This window comes from Balaenoptera musculus, chromosome 20, assembly GCF_009873245.2.
Source record: "Balaenoptera musculus isolate JJ_BM4_2016_0621 chromosome 20, mBalMus1.pri.v3, whole genome shotgun sequence".
NCBI classification, from domain to species: Eukaryota; Metazoa; Chordata; class Mammalia; order Artiodactyla; family Balaenopteridae; genus Balaenoptera; species Balaenoptera musculus.
This window is the reverse complement of record NC_045804.1, coordinates 59,744,999-59,767,258: the sequence shown is the minus strand read 5'-3', so window position 1 is coordinate 59,767,258 and position 22,260 is coordinate 59,744,999. Positions and strand designations below refer to the sequence as shown.

Below are 22,260 nucleotides of genomic sequence, written 5' to 3'. Positions count from 1 at the left end.
AACTAAGTAAAATGATAAAGTCAGTGCCTATTGTTATACCTTTAAATTTCTTAAGTGGGGCATAGAAGTGGTTCCCAAAAACGGCCTAGATGCCCTCTCATCATTTAGAGTAGGAATCAGAACACTATGGCCCATGAACCAAGAATGGATTTTACATTTTTAAAGGGTTCTAAGAAAAAAAAAAACAACAACCCAAGAAGAATCTGTGTCACAGGCTGTGTGGTCCACAAAGTCTAACTTAACTTGGCCTTTTACAGGAAGAGTTTGCTGAATCCTGACTTAGAGTAAGAAGCAATTCATATTTAAAAAGGGTTTGTCTCATCCTTTTAGATCTCTTCAAAAAGGAGATGATAACAGTGACAGATAACATGGCTTCTTTCTTATCCAGGCTAGCACCTGGTTCCAGAGTCTTTTCTTTACAGTGACCCTTGTGTATTGAAGTGGGGGAATTTGGCTTCAATCTCTGTTTGAAAAGCACCTTTGTGTAGAGAAGATTGATAATGAGCACACTGACCATTTATTTCTCAAGAATGGTATTATTTAGAATAATAAGCATCATTTTAGGTTTAGTTTTGTATTATATATAGGTCACATTTTAGTTTTTATATATAGCTTAATTTTTTTTTTTCACACACACACTGTATTTTATTTTTACAAGAGATAAATAAACTGACACCAACAGAGCTTAATTTTTAAAGCTTCTTCAAACCACTTAAATTTTGAAATGTGTAGATACAAATTAATTTTATATTGGCCTATATATTTTCACAGGATGATTGTCTTTTGAAAGTGTGGTACCCTATGACTGGTTGGAAGTCTTCAATTATACCTCTGGATCATCATGAAGTGGAAAGGAGACAGGCGTCTACCCAGTTTTCCTTTGTCTATTTGGCACATCCGCGAGCTGTGACAGGTTTTTCATGGCGTAAAACTAGCAAATATATGCCCAGGTTAGACAACTGTGTCATAGAACTTCATTTTGTATTACTTATATGTTCATAAAAATAATGAAAACAAAGGTCCTTTTAATTGACAAGGTGGCAATGGAGAGCAGAGGTTCTGGGCGTCAACTGCCGGACTTCGGATTCTGCTGTTGTTACCAGCTTTGTGAGCTTTTGACTAAATTTCTTAAGCTCTCCATGCCTCTGTAGAATGGGGGTAGTAGTAGTACCTACCTCAGAGAGTTGTATGAGACTGAAATGTGTGAGTGCTTGTGAATGCTTATACAGACCTTTGCACATAGTGTGCGCCCAGGCAGTATTAGCTGGTATTGTCAGTATCAGCAGCAGCAGTAGATTCTAGGAAGGAGACGTTTGCAAGTAACAGGAAAGCACACACTGAGGGAGAATAAAACATAGTAATAAACTGTCAGTAATATGCATTCTGGGAAGGCATATCATATACATACAGTGAATAAAGTGGCCAAGTTTTTCTTATCTTAGGGCTATCAACAGAAACTTCTCAAAGGATTTATTATAAGTTTTTCTTCATTGTTACAGCATCTCTTAAAAGTGTGACAGGATGAGAGAGTGTCATGGACATATATACACTACCAAATGTAAAATAGATAGCTAGTGGGAAGCAGCCGGGTAGCACAGGGAGATCAGCACGGTGCTTTGTGACCGCCTGGCGGGGTGGGATGGGGAGGGTGGGAGGGAGGGAAATGCGGGAGGGAGGAGATATGGGAACGTGTGTATATCTGTAGCTGATTCACTTTGTTATAAAGCAGAAACTAACACACCATTGTGAAGCAATTATACTTCAATAAAGATGTTTTAAATAAAAAAAAAAAAGTGTTTAGAAGATTAAGCAAACTACAAAACAGCCCATACCAATGATTCCTGTATTATATATACAGTTCTAAAAATGCTTGCTTAGGAAGGGTTATTTCATCTGCTAAATATATCTGAGCACTGTTTGCACTTGATGGGAAATATAGCACACCTATTATGGAGGTCCTCAGTAAATGATAACATGGGGAATTTATACATTTTTGGAATCTAAATAAAAGGTTACTCTAGCTTAATCTGTTTAAGTTATTTGCATCTATGGAAAACATTTGCAGAACACTTTACCTTTGACTGAGTCAGATTCTGTGTAAGCATTTTTTTAATGGGAAAATTTTTTTTGTTTTTTGTTTTTTTTTTTTCACGATTAGTGGTTAAACCACTTCAGCTGCTTGATGCTGTGATATTTTTGCTTAACTTAATAGAAATTGATTTATAGTTTGAAGTTATAGTCTCCTTACAGTTTTATTATTAATAAATTTGTTTACCTATTTATAACTGTTTAGGTTATAAGAAGGATAAAACAAAATGCTGGACCTACTGCCATAAACCACGTAGTTTAATTAATGATCTTTTATTATGGTCATTCTGCAATTTGTAATGACAGAAATGTAGGTTTTCTTTTGATGTTTAGTTTGTTTTGTTTAGGAGATACTAATCCTCCAGAGCCTTGTTTTCAAGCAGCACATGTATAATCTGGCATTAATTTCTGTTTCCTTCGTCAGGACCATTTCCTAGTTTTTATGATGTTCACAGCCGTACTGTACGTGATTTCAAGCTCTTCCATTGATACTCTTTCTCCACACAATGTAATTTCTAAAGCAATTGGAAGCATACTATACTGTCATTTAGTTTAGCTGTTCAAGACATAAGTTTAATGAATTAAGGTGAGTGTCAGGGACAGTTAGGTTGTTCTTATTTTATGGTAACTGATTGCACCCTATGTCCAGCCTACCACCTTGCAGGTCTGAGCAGGTAATAAATGGGGTTTGGTAAGAGTGTGAAATAGTCAGTAGAAATCCATTATCATTATTGGAAAAATAACTACACGTAGATCATACTGTTTTGCGTTAATGTCATCTTTAAGGATGAAGAACTAAATATTAATAGCCTTTAATTTTTCATGTCATTGATACTCATAGTAACTTTTGTTCATTTCTCTCTATCATTAGAGGTTCTGTCTGTAATGTGTTATTAACTTCATGCCATGATGGTGTCTGCCGGCTATGGGCAGAAACCGTATTACCAGAAGACTGTCTTTTGGGTGAGCAGATTTGTGAGACTACCACTTCCAGCACTGCCAGCAACCTTACTCATGCTGGAAGACACAAAGACAGAGTACAACATGCTCTTGAGGTACTGTATTATTTAAAATGGTAAATGAATCTTGAAGATAATGTGAGTATGGTGGGAATTCATAAGCTAAGTTGCAGATGGTGAATGGTACACATAATGACGAAATTAATGGCAAAGAATTCTCACTTATTTTATGTCACTTAGAAGACAGATACAGACAGTAATGATCTCAGATATGTAGTCTAGATAAATAGTATAAATTTAATTCTTTCAATTTGCATGTTGAGTGTGAAAATCTATAGGAGTAGGCAGCTTTGATTAATAAAACATGTAAAAGTCTTTGAAATTGGTTGTAATTAAAAATATTTTGTGGGGAATTCCCTGGCAGTCCAGTGGTTAGGACTCGGTGCTTTCACTGCTGGGGCCCGGGTTCGATCCCTGGTCAGGGAAGTAAGATCCCACAAGCTGTGCGGCGCTGCATGCATGCATGCATAAATAAATAAACTAAACCACAGCAATCTTTAAAAAAATAAACAGATAAAAATAAAAATATTTTGCTTTTGTTTCACGAGGATTAAATTTTACATTTATTTTTCTAATTAAAAATGACTATTATGAATAAGAATAAAGGTGTTAAGATATTAAGTGAACTTATATAATTGCACAGTTTTCATGGTTTAATATTTTGAAAGTGAAATAATTTTTCTAGTTTTTAAATACTATATATAAAACAAAAGTGCTTTCTAAGAAATTATATTATTTATAATATAGTATGAACTGTTGTGCCCATTATGATTAGGGAATAAAATGAGATAAACACATTATTAAAAATTACCAGAAATTTATTATAGTAAACCTAGATTGCTAATTTTCTTGATTTTTCATGTGACTTTATTACACAAAGAATATATGCTTATTCTACAATTAGATTAGGAAAAAGAAAAAAAATGTAGAGTTTATAATCCAACTATTCCACTATGTGTGTTTGTACATTTTTTTTTATTTACAAGATTGAGATCATATTATGCAGTAATGTTTTATAACTTGCTTTTTATACTTAATGTGTTATAAACATCTCTGTACATTACTAATTATACTTTTACATTGCACGTTTACATTAACACTTTAATGGTTGCATAGCCAAAATGGTTTTGCAGTTTCGGCAAGCAGAAGTATTTTGGGGGTTTAATAGGCTAAGGATGTGGTCCTTTAAAGTTTTATGTAAAGTAGTCCTGCTCTGATGCTATCTGTGATTGAGTACTGTTTATACAGTTTTTTTTCAACATTTAAAGCATAAATGAAATTAAAGCAGAAGTCAGAACAGTTAGAGTTATAATATGTTTTGCTATTGATTGAAATTTAGTGGGAAAAAGTACTTCATTTACTAGATGTTTACAATAATTTATATATACTTGTGTAACATTTTATCTTTAAATTACATATGAGCTTTTGGAGACTAAGGGCTTTTAGATATCTTTATATCCTTCATGTTATCTAATATATTTCTTTTCAAGTGTTTGTTAAATCGAATTACTAACTGCTACATAAAATAAAAGCAAAAATATAATAATATGTAATCAGGGATTTGACACATTTTTGCTGCCTTTTAATAAAATGTTGTCAATTAGTGATGTTAAAATTGTTTTTAGTAGAAAAATGCGCTATTTTGCTTTCTAATGTCCTTTCCTATAAAACCCCTAACTGCAAGGTCTATATAATTCTATATATACTTAAATTATACATTTTGTTCCTAGGAGAAGATAACCGACCAATATAGCACAGCCTTGGCAATCTAATTTAAAATAATGATAAATGTCAAAGATCGAGTGAAAATAATTTGATAGGTATAATCAAAGAAATAAGCAGGGAGACCAGAGACAGAGGACACACCATAGAACTGATACTGTTTTTCACATGAAAAGGGACAAGGGCTGCGGAATTGAAAGGAAGGACCAGATGTTTTACTTTACTGCAGAAAGAACTGAGAGGATGCCACATTTTATTTAATTGATTGCAAGGAACAAAGGAAAAGAATGGTATATTATTATTAAGCATGGTATTGTTAAGTGACAGAATAAGGAATCACTGTGTGGTGGGGTTATGGTGTGGAGAAAAGATTGTACTGAGAGTTGACATGGTCCCGTGTCAGAATAGTTCAGATGATGGAGTATGCCAATACAGAATTTTTATCATAGGCACATATCTCAGTTTGAACAAATTCCACAGGTCAACACTTTCATGAGGTCTTTCTTGGCTACTCTTATCTAAGTTAAGGTTCCCCTTGTTATTCTGTATTTTTGTACCCTCTTTTTGTCTTTATAATAGAGGTTATATATTAGATTATTTAGCTGGCTATTTAGTTCTAAGTGAGAATTTTGGGGAGGAATATTCTTCCTGGTAGGAAGATTTGGAATTTTTTTTTTTTTACACCCTTATGACTGGTAAATTTCGTCTCAGTACTGGGATATCCTGAAAAAACTAGACTTTGGACTCCTAATCTTTATAGGGGTTTCTGCAGATAATATTAATAAGTGTTTTTGAGCATCTACTGCCTTGAACTATAAAATTTGCAAGACCAGTGGAGAATATATTAAGTTGTTCTATTGTAGTTAAAGTTTCCTTTAAGATGGTCAGGTTTTACAGAGAGGAAAATTGTAAAATCCTTAATAATCAAAAGTACTTTGATCAGCACTTATTAGACTTCCTAGACTTGGATTTAGTAATTATTTTTCTATTTTAGACAATACACCATTTGAAAAATTTAAGAAAAGGACAAAGGAAGTCTTCCATTCTTGTAACTCACACTGAATTAATGCATGACCAGATGGCAACGCATGAAGTTCAAAGACACATTTCCCATCACGCAAATGCACTGTGTCATTTTCACATTGCAGCGAGCATCAATCCCGCCACAGGTAAAGGATAGTAAAGTTTTATTTCTTATCTGCTGAAGTAAGATAAATAAATAGAAAAGTGGGACTACGTTTATAACCTGTTTCTAATTTTATGCTAATACTCCATGTTTCCTTTTAAAATACTTCTTAATTGGAACAGAAATGTAAGGTGCCATTTCTTAAATTGAGACTATGTGATCCTTAGGGAATAACTTCAAATAAGTATTTTTGAGCACCATTGTTTGTCTAGAATATGGCAAAGTTTCTAAGTAATTAGAGCTTTAGTTGAACCTGGAGATGAACACAAGTGGTGGCAGCCTGGTTAATTAGTGTGATTTCCCACCCTTTTGTATTTTCACTATTATTCTTTCTTCTCAACTCTTCTTTATAACTTTATCTAAGTATATTTTTTTTGCATAGTTTTTCTTATATTTCAGCATATCTTGTTTTGTACCCTCATAGACTTTCTTGTCCTACACTTCGGGAAAGATAGTTTTTCTTCTAACCTTGATGTTTTCTTTTTGCTCTTTTCCTCCTATGTCGTTTAGAAGTATTTTGAGGCAGGTTCATTGTTGGCAAGAGCATATTTAAAGCTTCTATTTAAGGTCATTGTTTTCTTTCTGCATGAAAAACATATGACAAGGCCTATTAGTTTCATATTACATTGCTGGAAGAACTATATTTGTATAAAGTTATAGTTACGTTTTATTGAAATGGAAGTCTATTGCTTCAGGGTGCAGAGGATTTTATTTTTAAATATTTATTTATATAATGATGGTATTTAGCAAATACAGTTCCAAAAGAGTGATATCTGGATGCTTCCCCCACAGTATCTTTTTCTTTCTATTGAATGGATTATTTATAATTTGATTTGGGATTAAGGAGATTTTTTTTTTTTGAATTATACTGTTTTACGTGAACTGATCTATAGCGTGAATTTCAGTTACCCCACGTGGAGAAAATCTGCTATACTTAGAAGTTTGCTTGCCTTCCTGTGTTCTTTCTTGGCATTATTTTCCCCCGACTTTTGAGGAAGGTTTAAAACAGTCAGAAAAGTTGGAAGAATAGTACAGTGAACACTCATTTCACACACTTTGATTCAACAATTGCTAACATTTTGCCAGTTGCTTTATTCTCTCTGTATATACACACATATGTATGTTTATATGTGGGTGTGTGTGTGAGTGAAATTTTTTCTTAATGTTTTCAAAGTAAGTTACACATATGGCATATCATCCTTACATACTTCAGCAAGTATCTCCTAAGAATAAGGAAATTGTCTTACATAATCACAATATCATTATCATACCTAAGAAAATTAGAAATAATTCCATAATCTGTGATATTCAGTTCATATTTAAATTTCAGTCATCTCAAAAATGTCTTTTAGATTTGCCTTTCTGTTTTGTCTTTCTGTTCCCTCATCCCCAAACCAGGATTCAATAAAAGTTTGTGCATTTGGTGTGTTTCGTTTTTAAATTAGTAATTTAATTCCATATGTCTATGCCATTAGTTCATTTACCATTAAATTCAATTAAAAATTTCAAATCATGCTAGAGTTATGTTTACTTTTTGTTTATCACATTTTCTGTGTAATGGAATTAGTCTTTATAGGCACATGTAATATTTTAAAAGACATTAGAAATTCACATTGAAATTTTATCTTTTTTGATTCTACAGATATTCCAAATGTCTTGGTTGGCACTGTATTTAACATTGATGATGGAAATGGGGGCTTTGTAGTTCACTGGTTAAACAACAAAGAATTTCATTTTACATCATCTACTGAAATATTTATGCAGCAATTACGAAAACTTTCTGAAAAGCAGGTAGATCATGAAAACGACAAAGGAGATAGAGAAGATGAGGAACGTTCACAGGAGGAAAGAGAGAGGGGTTTACGTATGAAACTAGACCATGGTTAGTATCCTGTGTTCAGATTTTCTTTTTTACAAGCTGACAGCTTTTTGTGAAACCACCTTTGGTTTGTAATCTTTCCTTCCTCCCCTCCTTCCTTTTCACTTTTCCATTAATTCCACAGGTCTTTACTGACCGTCTACTATGGACCATCTACCATCTAACTTTGCTTTGTTATAACCTATTGCTTTCAGTAATATATTACTTTGGAAGCCATGCTTTTGGGGGGGAACAGGTTTTGCTAATAATGGTAATAATAAAGATAATGTGATAGTGTGAATGAAATTTTGATTCATCTAAAACTAAGAAATGTAGTAATTTTCAGTTCAGACCAGAAAATAGTTTCCTTCCTTGTTTTTTTTTCCTGGCCATAAGTTGGAAAAGGGATTCATGATTTCTAAAGTTAGTATGCTATTTATTGATAGTCTAGTATGTAAATGAATTTCTGTAGTATAGTCTAGTATGTAAATGAATTTGATAGTCTAGTATGTAAATGAATTTTCTATAGTATTTCTGTTAGTATGTACTGATAAATTTATTTTCTGATTTAGAATTATCCCTGGATAGAGAATCTGAAGCAGGTACAGGATCATCAGAACATGAAGATGGAGAAAGAGAGGGAAGTCCTAGAACCTGTTCACGACCTGGTGTACCAATGCCACTGCCTACAGTCCTGCTTGATCGGAAGATCGAAATGCTGCTAACTGAATGGAATAAGAATCCTGACATGCTTTTTACTATACACCCGGTAGATGGTACCTTCCTAGTGTGGCATGTAAAGTATTTGGATGAATATAATCCTGGAATATTTAGACAAGTCCAGGTATATTTTAATGATGAAGCAATTTTTACATTTCTTAAAAAAGTAAAACAGATGCTATTCAGATTTAGCAGGTTTTCAGAAATACTCAATGATTTTATTTTTGATAAGCAACTGAGAAGAGAATAACTTGCTACCAAAGGGGGGTCAATGACCACAGATTTTATAAACTTGATTAATTTAAGTAAAATGAATTTGGCTTTGAAATGTGATACTGAGTACTTGAATGTATGTGTATTCATTTTTTCTGGGAATTCACAATATTTTGAATAAACTTAAGAAACTACCCTAAAAATGTGACTCAGGATGAGTCCCTTCCACTTCTTCAGTTTTATTAATTAAATCTACTATCTTTATTGGTTATCTTTCTGAACAATATTTGTTTAGATTTATGGTTGTAGTCATCTAGATGTACAGGCAAGTTTCAGGTTTCAAATACTTGAAACTATTTCTTCAGTTTTCTCATAGGCGATGAATAGAGATATGATACTATATAAATAGAGGAAAAGGATTAGACCATAATGAGGTCGAAAATGATATATTTTGCTAGGAAGCTGAGGTTTGACATTTTGAAAATGGAAGTATTTTTAGAAGACTTTGAGAGGAGGCAGACTGCTTACACTGAATCATGTAATTGTGTTTTTCAGGTTTCTTTTTCTTCTCGGATTCCTGTTGCATTTCCATCTGGTGATGCAAGCTCTCTTAGTAAAAATATCATGATGTATGCCTGTATAAATGCTACAAAAGATTCTCACCACACTCTGTTACATGAAGACATGATGGCTGAATGCAGTCCTCATGGATCACAGCTGCATTCTGGACCACACAGTACAAATATGAACATTTTAGCTCCCACAGTAATGATGGTCTCTAAACACATAGATGGCTCTTTAAATCAATGGGCGGTCACTTTTGCTGATAAGTCTGCCTTTACCACTGTTCTAACTGTATCTCACAAATTTAGATATTGTGGTCATAGATTTCACCTCAATGACCTGGCATGTCATTCAGTTTTACCATTATTATTGACATCATCTCATCATAATGCTCTGCTGACTCCTGAATCGGATTTTCAGTGGGACTCAGACAATAAATTAAGTAGATTAATGGATCCTGTAAGACACATAAAGGGTTCCTTGAAACAGCCTCTCAGAAATGCAGCAACACGTACATTTCATGACCCGAATGCCATCTACAGTGAACTTATTCTGTGGCGCGTGGACCCAATAGGACCTTTGTCATACACTGGAGGAGTATCAGAGTTGGCGCGAATTAACTCTTTACATACTTCAGCCTTCTCTAATGTTGCTTGGCTTCCAACTCTTATTCCTAGTTACTGTCTTGGTAAGTGTTCATTTTAATAGTGAAATTAATAAAAGCTTTAAGACAGTTATTTATATATAAAATGATTTATATTTGTCATTAGGAAGATTTTTAATAAGTATTCAGAATGTAAGCATCAGACTTAAGTTTAGAGTTTCTAGACTTTTGTTTTTCATCTTTTCCCTCTCATAACCTATTTGTTGAATTTTTTTGGTTAATAATTTTATATCTATTAATTGTATCTGTGTTTCTGGACCATGGTTATGTCTAAAAAGAGAAGTGTGAATATTTTTTTCTCATACTTCAGCCAGTAATAAAAATAAACTATATATTATAATGCAAAGTGTTTACTTTCTCAGGCACATATTGCAATTCTGCAAGTGCTTGCTTTGTTGCTTCTGATGGCAAAAATCTGAGACTCTACCAAGCTGTGGTAGATGCAAGGAAATTATTGGATGAACTGTCAGATCCAGAATCTTCAGTAAGTATTTCCTAATCTTTATTAATATATCTAAACTAATAAGGAATTCTCTTTTAATTTGTCTAGGACTTTTATTTGTTAGTTGGTGTTTAGGGAGTGAGCATCTGTTCTGGGCTCTGTGTGACTAGTTTGTTTTTTCTTAATTTGTGTTCCAATTTACATGAATCAAAATTACAGTCTGTTGACGCTTTCACTGCTGTGGCCCAGGTTCAATCCCTGGTTGAGGAACTAAGATCCCACAAGCCACACAGCGCGGCCAAAAAAAAAAAAAATTACAGTCTGTACATCACATCACACATCAATACGTTTTACATTTAAAGAAATAAATATGATTTTTTTTCTAAAATGTGATTTTTTTCTTGACATTTTTCACTCTTTAGTTTGGTTCTGTTAATCTTTTTTTGCTCAAGAAAGGTTTTAAGGCAGCTCTACCAACCTCTATGTTTAGGTTGGAAAATTTGAACTTTTCTGAGCTTGATTCACTATTTTAAAAGTCCTCTGGTTAGAATATGTTATCAGTGGGTGGCAGTGTCTCATTCTGGTAGTTATCTATTTGAACTGGAAGTCATGCATATTAGTATTCAGATTTGAATGGTGAACTTTCCATTTACCTATAAAAACGTGCCTTTTAATAAAATAACTTCTAATAAAAAATGTTTCCAATATTGAAAATCAAAGACTGTTTTTGTTTTGTTTAATTTTTATTTTTATTTATTTATTTATTTACTTATGGCTGCATTGGGTCTTCATTGCTGCGCATGGGCTTTCTCTAGTTGCGGCAAGCGGGGGCTACTCTTTGTTGCGGTGCACAGGCTTCTCATTGCGGTGGCTTCTCTTGTTGCGGAGCATGGGCTCTAGGCGCACAGGCTTCAGTAGTTGTGGCTCGTGGGCTCTAGAGCGCAGGCTCAGTAGTTGTGGCGCACAGACTTAGTTGCTCCGCGGCATGTGGGATCTTCCCGGACTAGGGCTCAAACCTGTGTCCCCTGCATTGGCAGGCGGATTCTTAACCACTGCGCCACCAGAGAAGTCCCTCAAAGACTGTTTTTGAATGTCTGCCATGTACCCCTAGACGTGTAGAGAATACAGTGTCTGCCTTTAAGGGAATTTAAATTTAGCAGAGGAGAGAAATTATTATAAAAGGTTAAATAACGGTTTAAGACAGAAGCAGAGGTGTCTGAAGTTGGTATGTAATTAACTGCCAAACACTATTTCATAATTCAGGGGCAAGAGAGATCAGAGTAGGGTAGGCATAGAAGTTTTTATTAAGGACAGTATTTGAGTTCATTTTTGATAAGATTCAGAAAGACAAATCCTTGGTCTTTGCTGAGTGATAGAATAGCCTGAGTGGATACAGGAAAGTACGTGTATAAATAAGGCTTGTTCCAGAAACAGTGGTAATTGGACTGGAGCCACAAGTTCGGCATAGAGAAAGTCTAGAAAAGTAGCATCTTTAAAATTATAGAGTTGGAAGATTTAAAGGTCCCCTAGTCTAACCAGCCATCTGATACTTTGTCTCTACCACATTCCTGCCAATTTGTCATCTGGCCTCCAAGGAGGGAAGCTCAACTCTAAACGTAGCTCATTCTGTCTTTGAATTACCATCACTATTATACTGAAATTAAACTTGTAATCCTTAAATTCTACTTGTTAGCTTTAGTTCCATTTAGAATAAGTCTATGATTTCTTACATGTGAGAGCACCTCATGAGGGGCACCTATCTTGGAACCCCCCAATTTTTTTCCTCAGGCCAAACCTGCTGTTCCTCTGCCTATAAATTTATCTGTTTTATATGTGACCCTGGTTACTCTTCTGAGCAGCTTTCAGATTGTCTATACACCGGGCATCGTAGGATCACTAGAATATAGCAGTATTGTGGCGTCTCTCAGTAGATACTATTATGTTTGGGCAGGCACGCCACATTTTTTGTATGTAATTCATATTGAGCTGACTTTCAATTAAATATCACAGAGTCTTTTTTTTTTTTTTGCTAGTAAGCCATTCTGTATTTGTGCATTTGAATTTGGGACCCAAATATAGACTTATTTCCCTATTACATTTCACCTTGCTAGGCTCAGCTTAACAGTACATCCTTTCAGTATCCTTTTGAATCCAGATTCTGTTACTTGCGTTACTGCTTTGACTTATGACTTATATCACCGGCCTATTTGATGAATGTTGTTCTACATCTTCATCTAAGTCAATTACAGAAATGTTAAACAGTACTGGACTGAAGAAAGAACCTAGCAGTATACATTTGAAATCTTTCTCCATTTTTATTGTCTAGAATATTTCTCCAGCTTATCCCAAGGATTTGCATGAGGCAGCTTGTGGTGTACTTCACTGAAGTAAAATACACCCTGTCTGCCATATCTTTTGCAGTCAAAAAAGGAAGTCAGATTTGTAGGAGGTGATTGTTTTAATGTATAGTAGGTTGAATGTGTGTATCCTAATGTCTCTTGATGACTAAAACGTTGTACTAGATAGACATCAGGCTCTTTATTCTGACTTACAGAAGTATGTTGTTTTCCTTTTTGAAAATTGGAACCTTTGCCTGTTTTTAGTCTTTTGGTTGTGGCAATCCCCGTGACTTCTCAGAGAGAACATCCTCTGTGGTTCATTGTTCTCATTGGCAAAATTTCTCAATAACCTGGGCATTACTTTTTCCAGGAAAGTATAAATTCATTTAGAGCAGTTGGATACATTCTTGGAATTTTAAAATTTATCTTGGTCTTCTGCTCCAATGTACTTACCAATGTACTTTTTTCTTAAACCCTCCATTTTCATTATTTTTTTTTAAAGTTAAGAAGTAATACTTATTCATTGTAGAAAATTTTTGGTCCTTTCTACTTTTGCAAGCTAAATTCTTGAAATAGAAGACCAGAGACAAAGTAGGAATTAGGAGTTCTTTTTTCTCCTGATCTTTATTAACATTAAACCATCAGCCTCTGTTAATAAGCCTATCTTTCTCTTTCTCTTTGTACTCTGGAAACAATAATTAATTCAGTGACTTAATTTTTCAAACAAATCTTTAATTTTAGAATAGTTTTAGGTTTACAGAAAAGTTGGAGATATAGTGCAGAGTTCCCATATACCCCTATTGTTAACATCTTACATTACCAGAATACATTTGTCACAACTAAGAAACCGTTATTAGTGTGATATGATTAATTAAACCCCAGACTTTATTAAGACTTAACTGATTTTTTCCCACAAATGTCCTTTTCCACTAAGGTTGAGGTTCCAGGACCTCATCCACAAAGCCACATTACATTTAGTCGTCATGTCTCCTCAGTCTTCTCTGATCTGGGACAGTTTCTAAGTTTTCTTCATCTTCATCAGCTTTTTCTCATGACCTTGACAGTTTTGAGCAGTACTGGTGAGATATTTTATAGTATTTTCCCTCGACTTGGGTTTGTCTGCTATTTTTCTCATGGTTAGACTGGAGTTATGAGATTTGGGGAAAAATACCTCAGGTGTGTGAAGTACGCTTCTTGTGTTACATGAGGGGCACATGCTAACGATATGGTTATTAGCATCTTCCCTCTTTTTTTCTTTTCAGCTGCAAGTTTGTTAATTTATTGATGTTTTTAAAGAACCAGCTATTTGTTTCATTGAACTCTTTGGTTTTGTTTTAATTTTCATTAGTATCTGCCCTATCTTTATTATTTTCTTCCTTACGCTTGATTTTTTTTGGTTTTCATTTACTAGGTTTCTTGAGATAGGAGCTTAGGTTCTGGTTTTTTTTTTTTTGGCCGAGCCGTGCAGCATGTGGGATCTTAGTTCCTGGACCAGGGATCAAACCCGTGCCCCCTGTGGTGGAAGCATGGACTCTTAACCACTGGACTGCCAGAGAAGTCCTAGGAGCTTAGATTCTTTTTTTTTTTTTTCCTTTTCTTTTTTTCCTTTTTTTTTCTTTATTTATTTTATATAGCAGGTGGAGCTTAGATTCTTGATTTGAAACTGTTCTTATTTTCTTTTTTTTTTTTTAGGAAAGAATTACTCTTTAAGGCTTTCTTTATACCTATTAACATCAATTTTTTATAAATGTATTTTCAAAAACATTTTTAAACGTGTGCACAGTTTCAAAATTCAAACAGCATGTACTGTACTGTTATTAAATAAAAACTCTGTATCACCTCCCACACTTCATTGGAAACCCCTTTAAACCTTTTGTTTTTAATTCTTTTGATAAGTTACCACCATAATTCTAAATGATGTGCTTAGATTTCAGTTTCTTAATTTACCAGCAGTGGAAATCAAGTCATTTCCATCTTCTTTGATAGACAGGGAATTCAGCTCACATTCCACTTGTCTCTCTCTCTCCACTGAGTTTTGCTAGCTGTATTAGTGTGTGTGGTTTTTCTATTAGCTGCCTTTATACTTTTAAGTGATGTATACGTAATCCTGTATTTTCATTCTGTCTTCTTTACACAGTATCTCTTTTATCATCCCAAAGTAAAACGAGGAAAGTTGCACCCCTGCACTCACCCTTCCCTCCTCCTGCTCTCAACTTGACTTCTGCCAACTGGAGCGTTACCTTTACAATGTCTTTTATGACATGCACGTTCTATTCTATAACTAAAATTAGGTCTTATGTTTTGATTATAAAAATTGAAACTAGTAACCATCTAATTATAATTATGTAAATGTGATCATTTCAACTATTTGTCACAGATTCTCTCAAAGGAGAAAGTCCAAAGGGTTAAAGTCAAAGGACCTCTCTTATATTCCATCAAGTGATCAGGCCACAGTTTTGCTCGTCTTGTATTTGAATCAAAACTTTCTTCTCTAATTTTTCAGTTGTTTTCTTGGCATTTCTAATTTCTTGGGCTTCTTTTTTCTTGTTGAGAGGAAAAAAAGAAACCTAAGTCTTCTTCCCCACTGGGCTAAGAGCTTCCAGCTTCTTAATTGTCCTGCCTGTTAAATCTTCCTCTTTCTGTTCTTGGAGGAATTCCTTTTAGGGTCTTTTGATCTGGTGTTTTAATTTGAGCTGTGTTTTTCGGGATGCTGCAGACATGTCATCCTCTCCGTTTCACACCTAGAATTCCACCACTGTTTCCTGGACCGTGAGCTGCTTCTCTCTCTCCTGTACTGTCGATAGAGTACCTCCTCAAATATTGTAAATCTTTTAAAAAGAAAGGTTGCCTGGTAGATAAGGATTCTGAAATCATTCTGAATCCAACATGGCTGGAAAAGTGTTTATTTTACCTTCATATTTATTTTTTAAAATATTTATTTATTTATTTGGCTGCCCCGGGTCTTCTTTGTGGCATACAGGCTCTTAGTTGCAGCATGTGGGATCTAGTTCCCTGAGCAGGGATCGAACCTGGGCTCCCTGCATTGGGAGTGCAGAGTCTTAACCGCTGGACCACGAGGGAAGTCCCTTTCCCTTCATATTTAATTGATAAGTTTGGCTGGATATTAAATTATAGATTTAAGATCTTTTTTTTCCCCTCATAAATTTAGAGACCATTATTTCTGTCCTCCAGTGTTTTGATAAGAAGTCTTATACCTATAATACTCTTATTCTTTTATTAGTAACCCCTCCCTCTCTCTCTCTTTCTCTTGATGCGTCTAGAACAGCAGTGTACAATAGAAATATAATGTGAGCCATACATGTAACTTAAAAGTTTTCTAGCAAGCATTTAAAAGTGAAAAGAAAATGGTGAAATTAATTTTATAGCATATTTTCATTAATCCAATATATCCAAAATAGAATTTCAACATGTAGTGAATATTTTACATTATTATTTTTTTAAACATCTTTATTGGAGTATAATTGCTTTACAATGGTGTGTTAGTTTCTGCTTTATAACAAAGTGAATCAGCTATACATATACATATATCTCCATATCTCCTCCCTATCCCACCCCTCTAGGTGGACACAAAGCACCGAGCTGATCTCCCTGTGCTATGCGGCTTCTTCCCACTAGCTATCTATTTTACATTTGGTAGTGTATATATGTACATGACACTCTATCGCTTCGTCCTAGCTTACCATTCCACCTAGCCATGTCCTCAAATCTATTCTCTATGTCTGTGTCTTTATTCCTATCCTGTCCCTAGGTTCATTAGAACCATTTTTTTTTGTTTTTAGATTCCATATCTTTGTATTAGCATATGGTATTTGTTTTTCTCTTTCTGACTTACTTCATTCTGTATGACAGACTCTAGATCCATCCACTCACTACAAATACCTCAATTTCATTTCTTTTTATGGCTGAGTAATATTCCATTGTATATATGTGCCACATCTTCTTCATCCATTCATCTGTCGATGGACACTTAGGTTACTTCCATGTCCTGGCTATTGTAAATAGAGCTGCAAGGAACATTGTGGTACCTGACTCTTTTTGAAGTCTGGTTTTCTCAGGGTATATGCCCAGTAGTGGGATTGCTGGGTCGTATGGTAGTTCTATTTTTAGTTTTTAAAGGAACCTCCATACTGTTCTCCATAGTGGCTGTATCAATTTACATTGCCACCAACAGTGCAAGAGAGTTCCCTTTTCTCCACACCCTGTCCAGCATTTATTGTTTGTAGATTTTTGATGATGGCCATTCTGATCCGTGTGAGGTGATACCTCATTGTAGTTTTGATTTGCATTTCTCTAATGATTAGTGATGTCTTATCCATATTTAGAAGTAGACTTGGGAACTTAAAAAAAAAGATAAGTCACAATGTTGCCCTGCAAAAAGAAGTTTTAGTAAGCTGAAGTTAAATTAAAACTATTTAAAGAACTACCATACCACCCAGCAATCCCACTACTGGGCATATACCCTGAGAAAACCATAATTCAAAAAGTCATGTAGTCTTTGGGGTGGGCTCGGCAGCGCAGGCAGGGCTACGGGGAGCGGTCGGCAGTCTGAGGCGGTGGCGGCCATAAGGAGGCCGCGGCGCCATGGCGGGCGGTAGACGCGATCAGGCCGGCGAGGCGAGAGGCGGTGGCGTTCATCCGGTTCGCAGCAACCTTCTGCAGGGGCCGGGGGTGGGGAGGACCGGGGCGGGGGTCATCCCGGGCAGCGCGGAGCGGCGGGGCGGGGCTCGCAGGCCGTCAGGGTGCAGAAGGCCTGGGCCGCTGCGAGGAGCTGCTGAAGGCCGCTGGGCCCCGCCGCCGGGCCGCTCGACGACCAAGCTCCTGCGGGGCCCCGCCTGAGGAGGACGCGGCCGCGGCGGCTGCGAGGCCACGGGAGGTCGCGGAGGATGGAGGAGCGGAAGGAGGAGGGCGAGGCCGAGATCCAGGAGCACGCCCGAGCATTGGTTCTTCAAGTGGGAGCGGCAGTGCCTGGCCGAGGACGAGCAGGACGAGCAGCTGCCCCCCGAGCTGCAGGAGGAGGCGGCGGCCGCTGCGCAGCCCGAGCACAAGCAGCAGAAGCTGTGACACCTGTCCCAGACCTCGGCCACCGCCGTGGCCGTTCCCTTCCAAAAGGCAGCCACCGCCGTCACCAGCCTCTACAAAGAAAGCGTGGATACCCATCAGGGAAGTTGTGATATTGGAATTCAGATTGGCTATCAGCGACGCAATAAGGATGTGTTGGCTTGGGTTAAAAAGCTCAGAAGAACGATTCGTAAAGAAGATTTGATCAGCTTCCTGTGTGGAAAAGTTCCTCCACCACGAAACTCTAGAGCTCCCCCAAGACTGACTGTAGTGTCCCCTAACCGAGCTACTTCAACGGAAACTAGCTCATCTGTAGAGACTGATTTGCAACCCTTCCGGGAAGCCATAGCTCTGTATGGTAAAGCCGTTTAAACATGTTTCTTTGGGAAAATGGTTAAGAGTGTGCCTGTGGACCCAATTTCACATTTAGGTTTAGGTCCAGATATATTGTCTGTTTTTTGTCTGTTCTAGTTACTACTTGCTCTGGAAATGTTTAAATAGAATGTAAGCTAAGAACTTATATGGGCAATTTTGAGTGTTAGCCAGCCTATCCTAAAACATGTTTTTAGAAAGTTAGTTTGAGCTGATTGGTGTTACCATAACAGCATTTTTTGCAACATTGATTAGAATTTATTGCTTTACACGCTTATGTTGTACATGTTTCCTTACTCTTCTGAGTCAAAGAGGAAGTTCTTGTGTCTTAAGAATTTTATTGCATTTATACTTAGCTGGAGAGCCTAGTCAATGACAGGCAAGTAAGGCAGATAACTGTTGGGCTCGTTCTCATGGGAACTCCCTTTGATACCTTAGGTTATTGAGTGTGCCTGTAGAACGTGAGCGTTGATGACCCAAGAGGGAGTGGACAGATGTAAGAAAAATTAAATTGACTTTCCTTATGTCTGTTGTTCCTTAGGGCCTTGCTTTGATAGTCAGGACTGTTAGAGAACAGGTCCATCTCCCCAGGCCAGACCTGCCATAAAAAGGCATTTTGGCTGAGGGGTTTAAGTATTATTGGAGAAGCCTGGGGTATATAGTCAGTAAGTTTGTTGTTGCTTGTTCTCTAATACAGGCTTCCAGATAGAACTGGGAGAGGTACTTATAGGACATTCAATACTGCTGTAAAAATAAAACAACAGAATAATAAGACTTGGTTGAAGCCAAGATGAAAACATGGATTGTGCAAGTGACTAAGCAGATAGAAGTAATTAGTGAGTTAGGTCATGAGTCCTGTTAAAAGTTCACATTTATGAGCCATAGTGTAGGTCATCTAAAATAAAGTAACCTGCTAATAAAAACTGGGATATATACAAAGGGCTTCTATATCATCAAAGCTTTAATGCTTACAGAGATTCTTGTTCTCTTTGGCAAACATTGATTCTTTACCTAAAACCCCATTCAGAACATGGAGTTGGAAAAAGTGTTGTTTTTTTTTTCCCTCTTGATTGTGAGATAGTTTACGATAAGTTAAAAACACAAAAACATTTTATTGCAAGAAAGTCCATGATGTATGGACGCAGTACTTAAGACTGCTTGCTGTTTCTAATATAGTGGAATAGTTGATGCCGTCAGAAAGTTTGAAACCCAGGCAAAATAGAGATTGATCTGTTCCTACTGAATCAGAGTTTCACATCTTTTACCATTAAGTTTGAAAAAAAATTACTAGACGTGTACATAGTTTGTCAGATTAATTTTAGTGCATGGTAGTATTTGATGGGGTTGTGTTTTCCTTAAGCATTTTGATTTCCTTGTTAAAGTGTCTTCTTTTCTGTATTATACTCTACTATAAAAGGTAGTTTTAAGAAACATAAATGCCAGTCTTGTTATAAAATCTTAAAAAAAAAAAAAAGAGTCATGCACCACAATGTTCATCGCAGCTGTATTTACAATAGCCATGACATGGAAGCAACCTAAGTGTCCATCGAGAGATGAATGGATAAAGAAGATGTGGCACATATATACAATGGACTATTACTCAGCCATAAAAAGAAACGATATTGAGTTATTTGTAGTGAGGTGGATGGACCTAGAGTCCGTCATACAGAGTGAAGTCAGAAAGAGAAAAACAAATACCGTATGCTAACACATATATATGGAATCTAAAAAAAAAAAAAAAAAGGTTCTGAAGAACCTAGGGGCAGGACAGGAATAAAGACGCAGACGTAGAGAATGGACTTGAGGACACGGGGAGGGGGAAGGGTAAGCTGGGAGGAAGTGAGAGAGTGGCATGGACATATATACACTGCCAAATGTAAAATAGCTAGCTAGTGGGAAGCAGCTGCATAGCACAGGGAGAGCAGCTCGGTGCTTTGTGACCACCTAGAGGGGTGGAATAGGGAGGATGGGAGGGAGACGCAAGAGGGAGGAGATATGGGGGTATATGGATGCTTATAGCTGATTCACTTTGTTATACAGCAGAAACTAACGCACCATTGTAAAGCAATTATACTCTGTTAATAAAAAAAAAAAAACTAAGATTGTCACTTGGTCAAGAGACTGTCAAACAAGGAAGTTGTCTATATTGAAAACAAGATAATCGAAGTAGATGAAAAAAAAATGTTTGCTTTCTTAAAGCTAGAAAAGTAAAATTATAATTAATCTTATTTTTGGTAAAAATAAACTTAAATTTAAAATAATATTATGAGTTTTAATACACTTACTTTTCAATTTTTAAATATTTTTCAACCACTTTAATGTTCTGGGAAAAAAATAACCGTTAAAAAATGCATAAAAACATGTCTGTGCAGTTTTACTTTTGCCTTAGGCTCCAGTATGGCTCATCAAGACACTGCTGGATCCTGTATTTAAGATTTTGCGGGACTTCCCTGGTGGTGTAGTGGTTAAGAATCTGCCTTCCAATGCAGGGGACACGGGTTCGACCCCTGGTTGGGGAACTAAGATCCCACATGCTGCAGGGCAAGTAAGCCCACGCGCCACAGCTACTGAGCCCGTGCGCTCTGGAGCTCGCCCACTGCAACTAGAGAGAAGCCAGTGCGAGCAGTGACGAGCCTGTATACCGCAACTAAGACCCGACGCAGCCAAATAAATAAACAAATATTAAAAAAAAAAAGATTTTGTTATTTTGTTCATTATGATTTTTTACATTAATTTTTATTTAAAAATATTGCATTAAGATATTATTTATCTTGATTATTGAGCTTTTGGTGACCCCTTTAAATTGAGGGTGAAGTTGAGCGGGATCCTGTAGTGTTGAATAAGGCATTCGGTATGTCCATTGGTTATAGCGCTGGCAGAATAATTGTGGGCAGGGAAGGCACATCCTTAGCTGGAATAGGTATTCCTGTGAGGGGACCTCGGCCTCGGCTATATGTTGGAAGTAGCTGAGGAGCTTGTAAAATGCCTGATGATCAGATTGTACCCCAGACCAGTACGTCAATGTATGAAAGTGGGATCTAAACATCAGTGATTATTAAAGCTCCTCAGGTTGTTCAGTGTGCACCCAAGGCTGAGAACCATTGATCTGCAGCAGTACTTCTTAAACTTCAGGATGCACATGAATCATCTGGAGAGCTTGTTAAAATGCAGATGTATTAGCTTTGTGGTCTGAGAGTCTGCATTTATGAAAAGCTGTTGCTGCTGGTCTAGTGACCACACTTTAAGTAGCAAAGATTCATGGTGTGTTAGAGAAATTCCGGTGTTTTAATCTCACCAACTGTAGGCCACAGTTGAGTCCAGGTTTCAAGTGGACAAACCCAGCAGACTGTTGGCACCACTTCCAGGTGTCTGAGCTAACATTTTAAATCCTGAATCTTGGGTGAATATACCCATAACAAATTCAGCCCTACCCAAGCACATATTTTGTCCTCCTTTGTCTAATAACCCTATAATCTGTTCCCATTCATGCACTCTGGAATTCTGCTGATACAAATTGGAAAGATCCTATAACTCCGGTGTATATGCTGCTTTCCCATAGCTAACCTTGTACTTAGACTCCTAGGCTAAGCTGGGATCTTATTCCTCTTAGTGGCCTGAAGGTAGTAAATAGTGGAGGTGTTGCTGAGGAGAATGGGCATCTCAGTTTTTATGCTAGAGAAGGCTGCTTGGAAGGAGGGAGAAGGAAAACTGCTTTTTTCAGCAGAAAGGTTTTGGGGTTTTGGGATTCAAAGTTAGGCTTCCTCTTAGTTTACACATCCCCATCCCAAGACACAGAGTCCCACTTCTCAACCTTTGCCCTTATCTTCGATCTGGCAGGGTTGTACTTTTAAATGGCATTGCAGATCTGCAAACCATACACACAGGCATAGGGCTAGATCCTCAGCCAGACCTCTCATGGGGCATTGAGGTTGCTAAATGAAGACATGTTCAAAGAACTAGATGCCTTGAAGTTATATACTGTTTATGTAAACAC

At 36.6% G+C, this 22,260-nt stretch overlaps 1 protein-coding gene and 1 pseudogene across 1 annotated transcript in view; both read left to right on the top strand.

Moving 5' to 3' along the window:
• DMXL2 (Dmx like 2) overlaps positions 1 to 22,260 on the top strand; it is a 148,755-nt gene that overhangs the window by 58,784 nt on the left and 67,711 nt on the right. Inside the window, exons 7-13 of the mRNA XM_036838187.1 lie at positions 772 to 950; positions 2,960 to 3,143; positions 5,824 to 5,998; positions 7,658 to 7,897; positions 8,446 to 8,717; positions 9,362 to 10,058; positions 10,397 to 10,518. Coding sequence (XP_036694082.1) covers positions 772 to 950; positions 2,960 to 3,143; positions 5,824 to 5,998; positions 7,658 to 7,897; positions 8,446 to 8,717; positions 9,362 to 10,058; positions 10,397 to 10,518 — 1,869 coding nt within the window. The remainder of the gene's footprint in view (positions 1 to 771; positions 951 to 2,959; positions 3,144 to 5,823; positions 5,999 to 7,657; positions 7,898 to 8,445; positions 8,718 to 9,361; positions 10,059 to 10,396; positions 10,519 to 22,260) is intronic.
• On the top strand, positions 17,720 to 18,266 carry LOC118886600 (annotated as a pseudogene).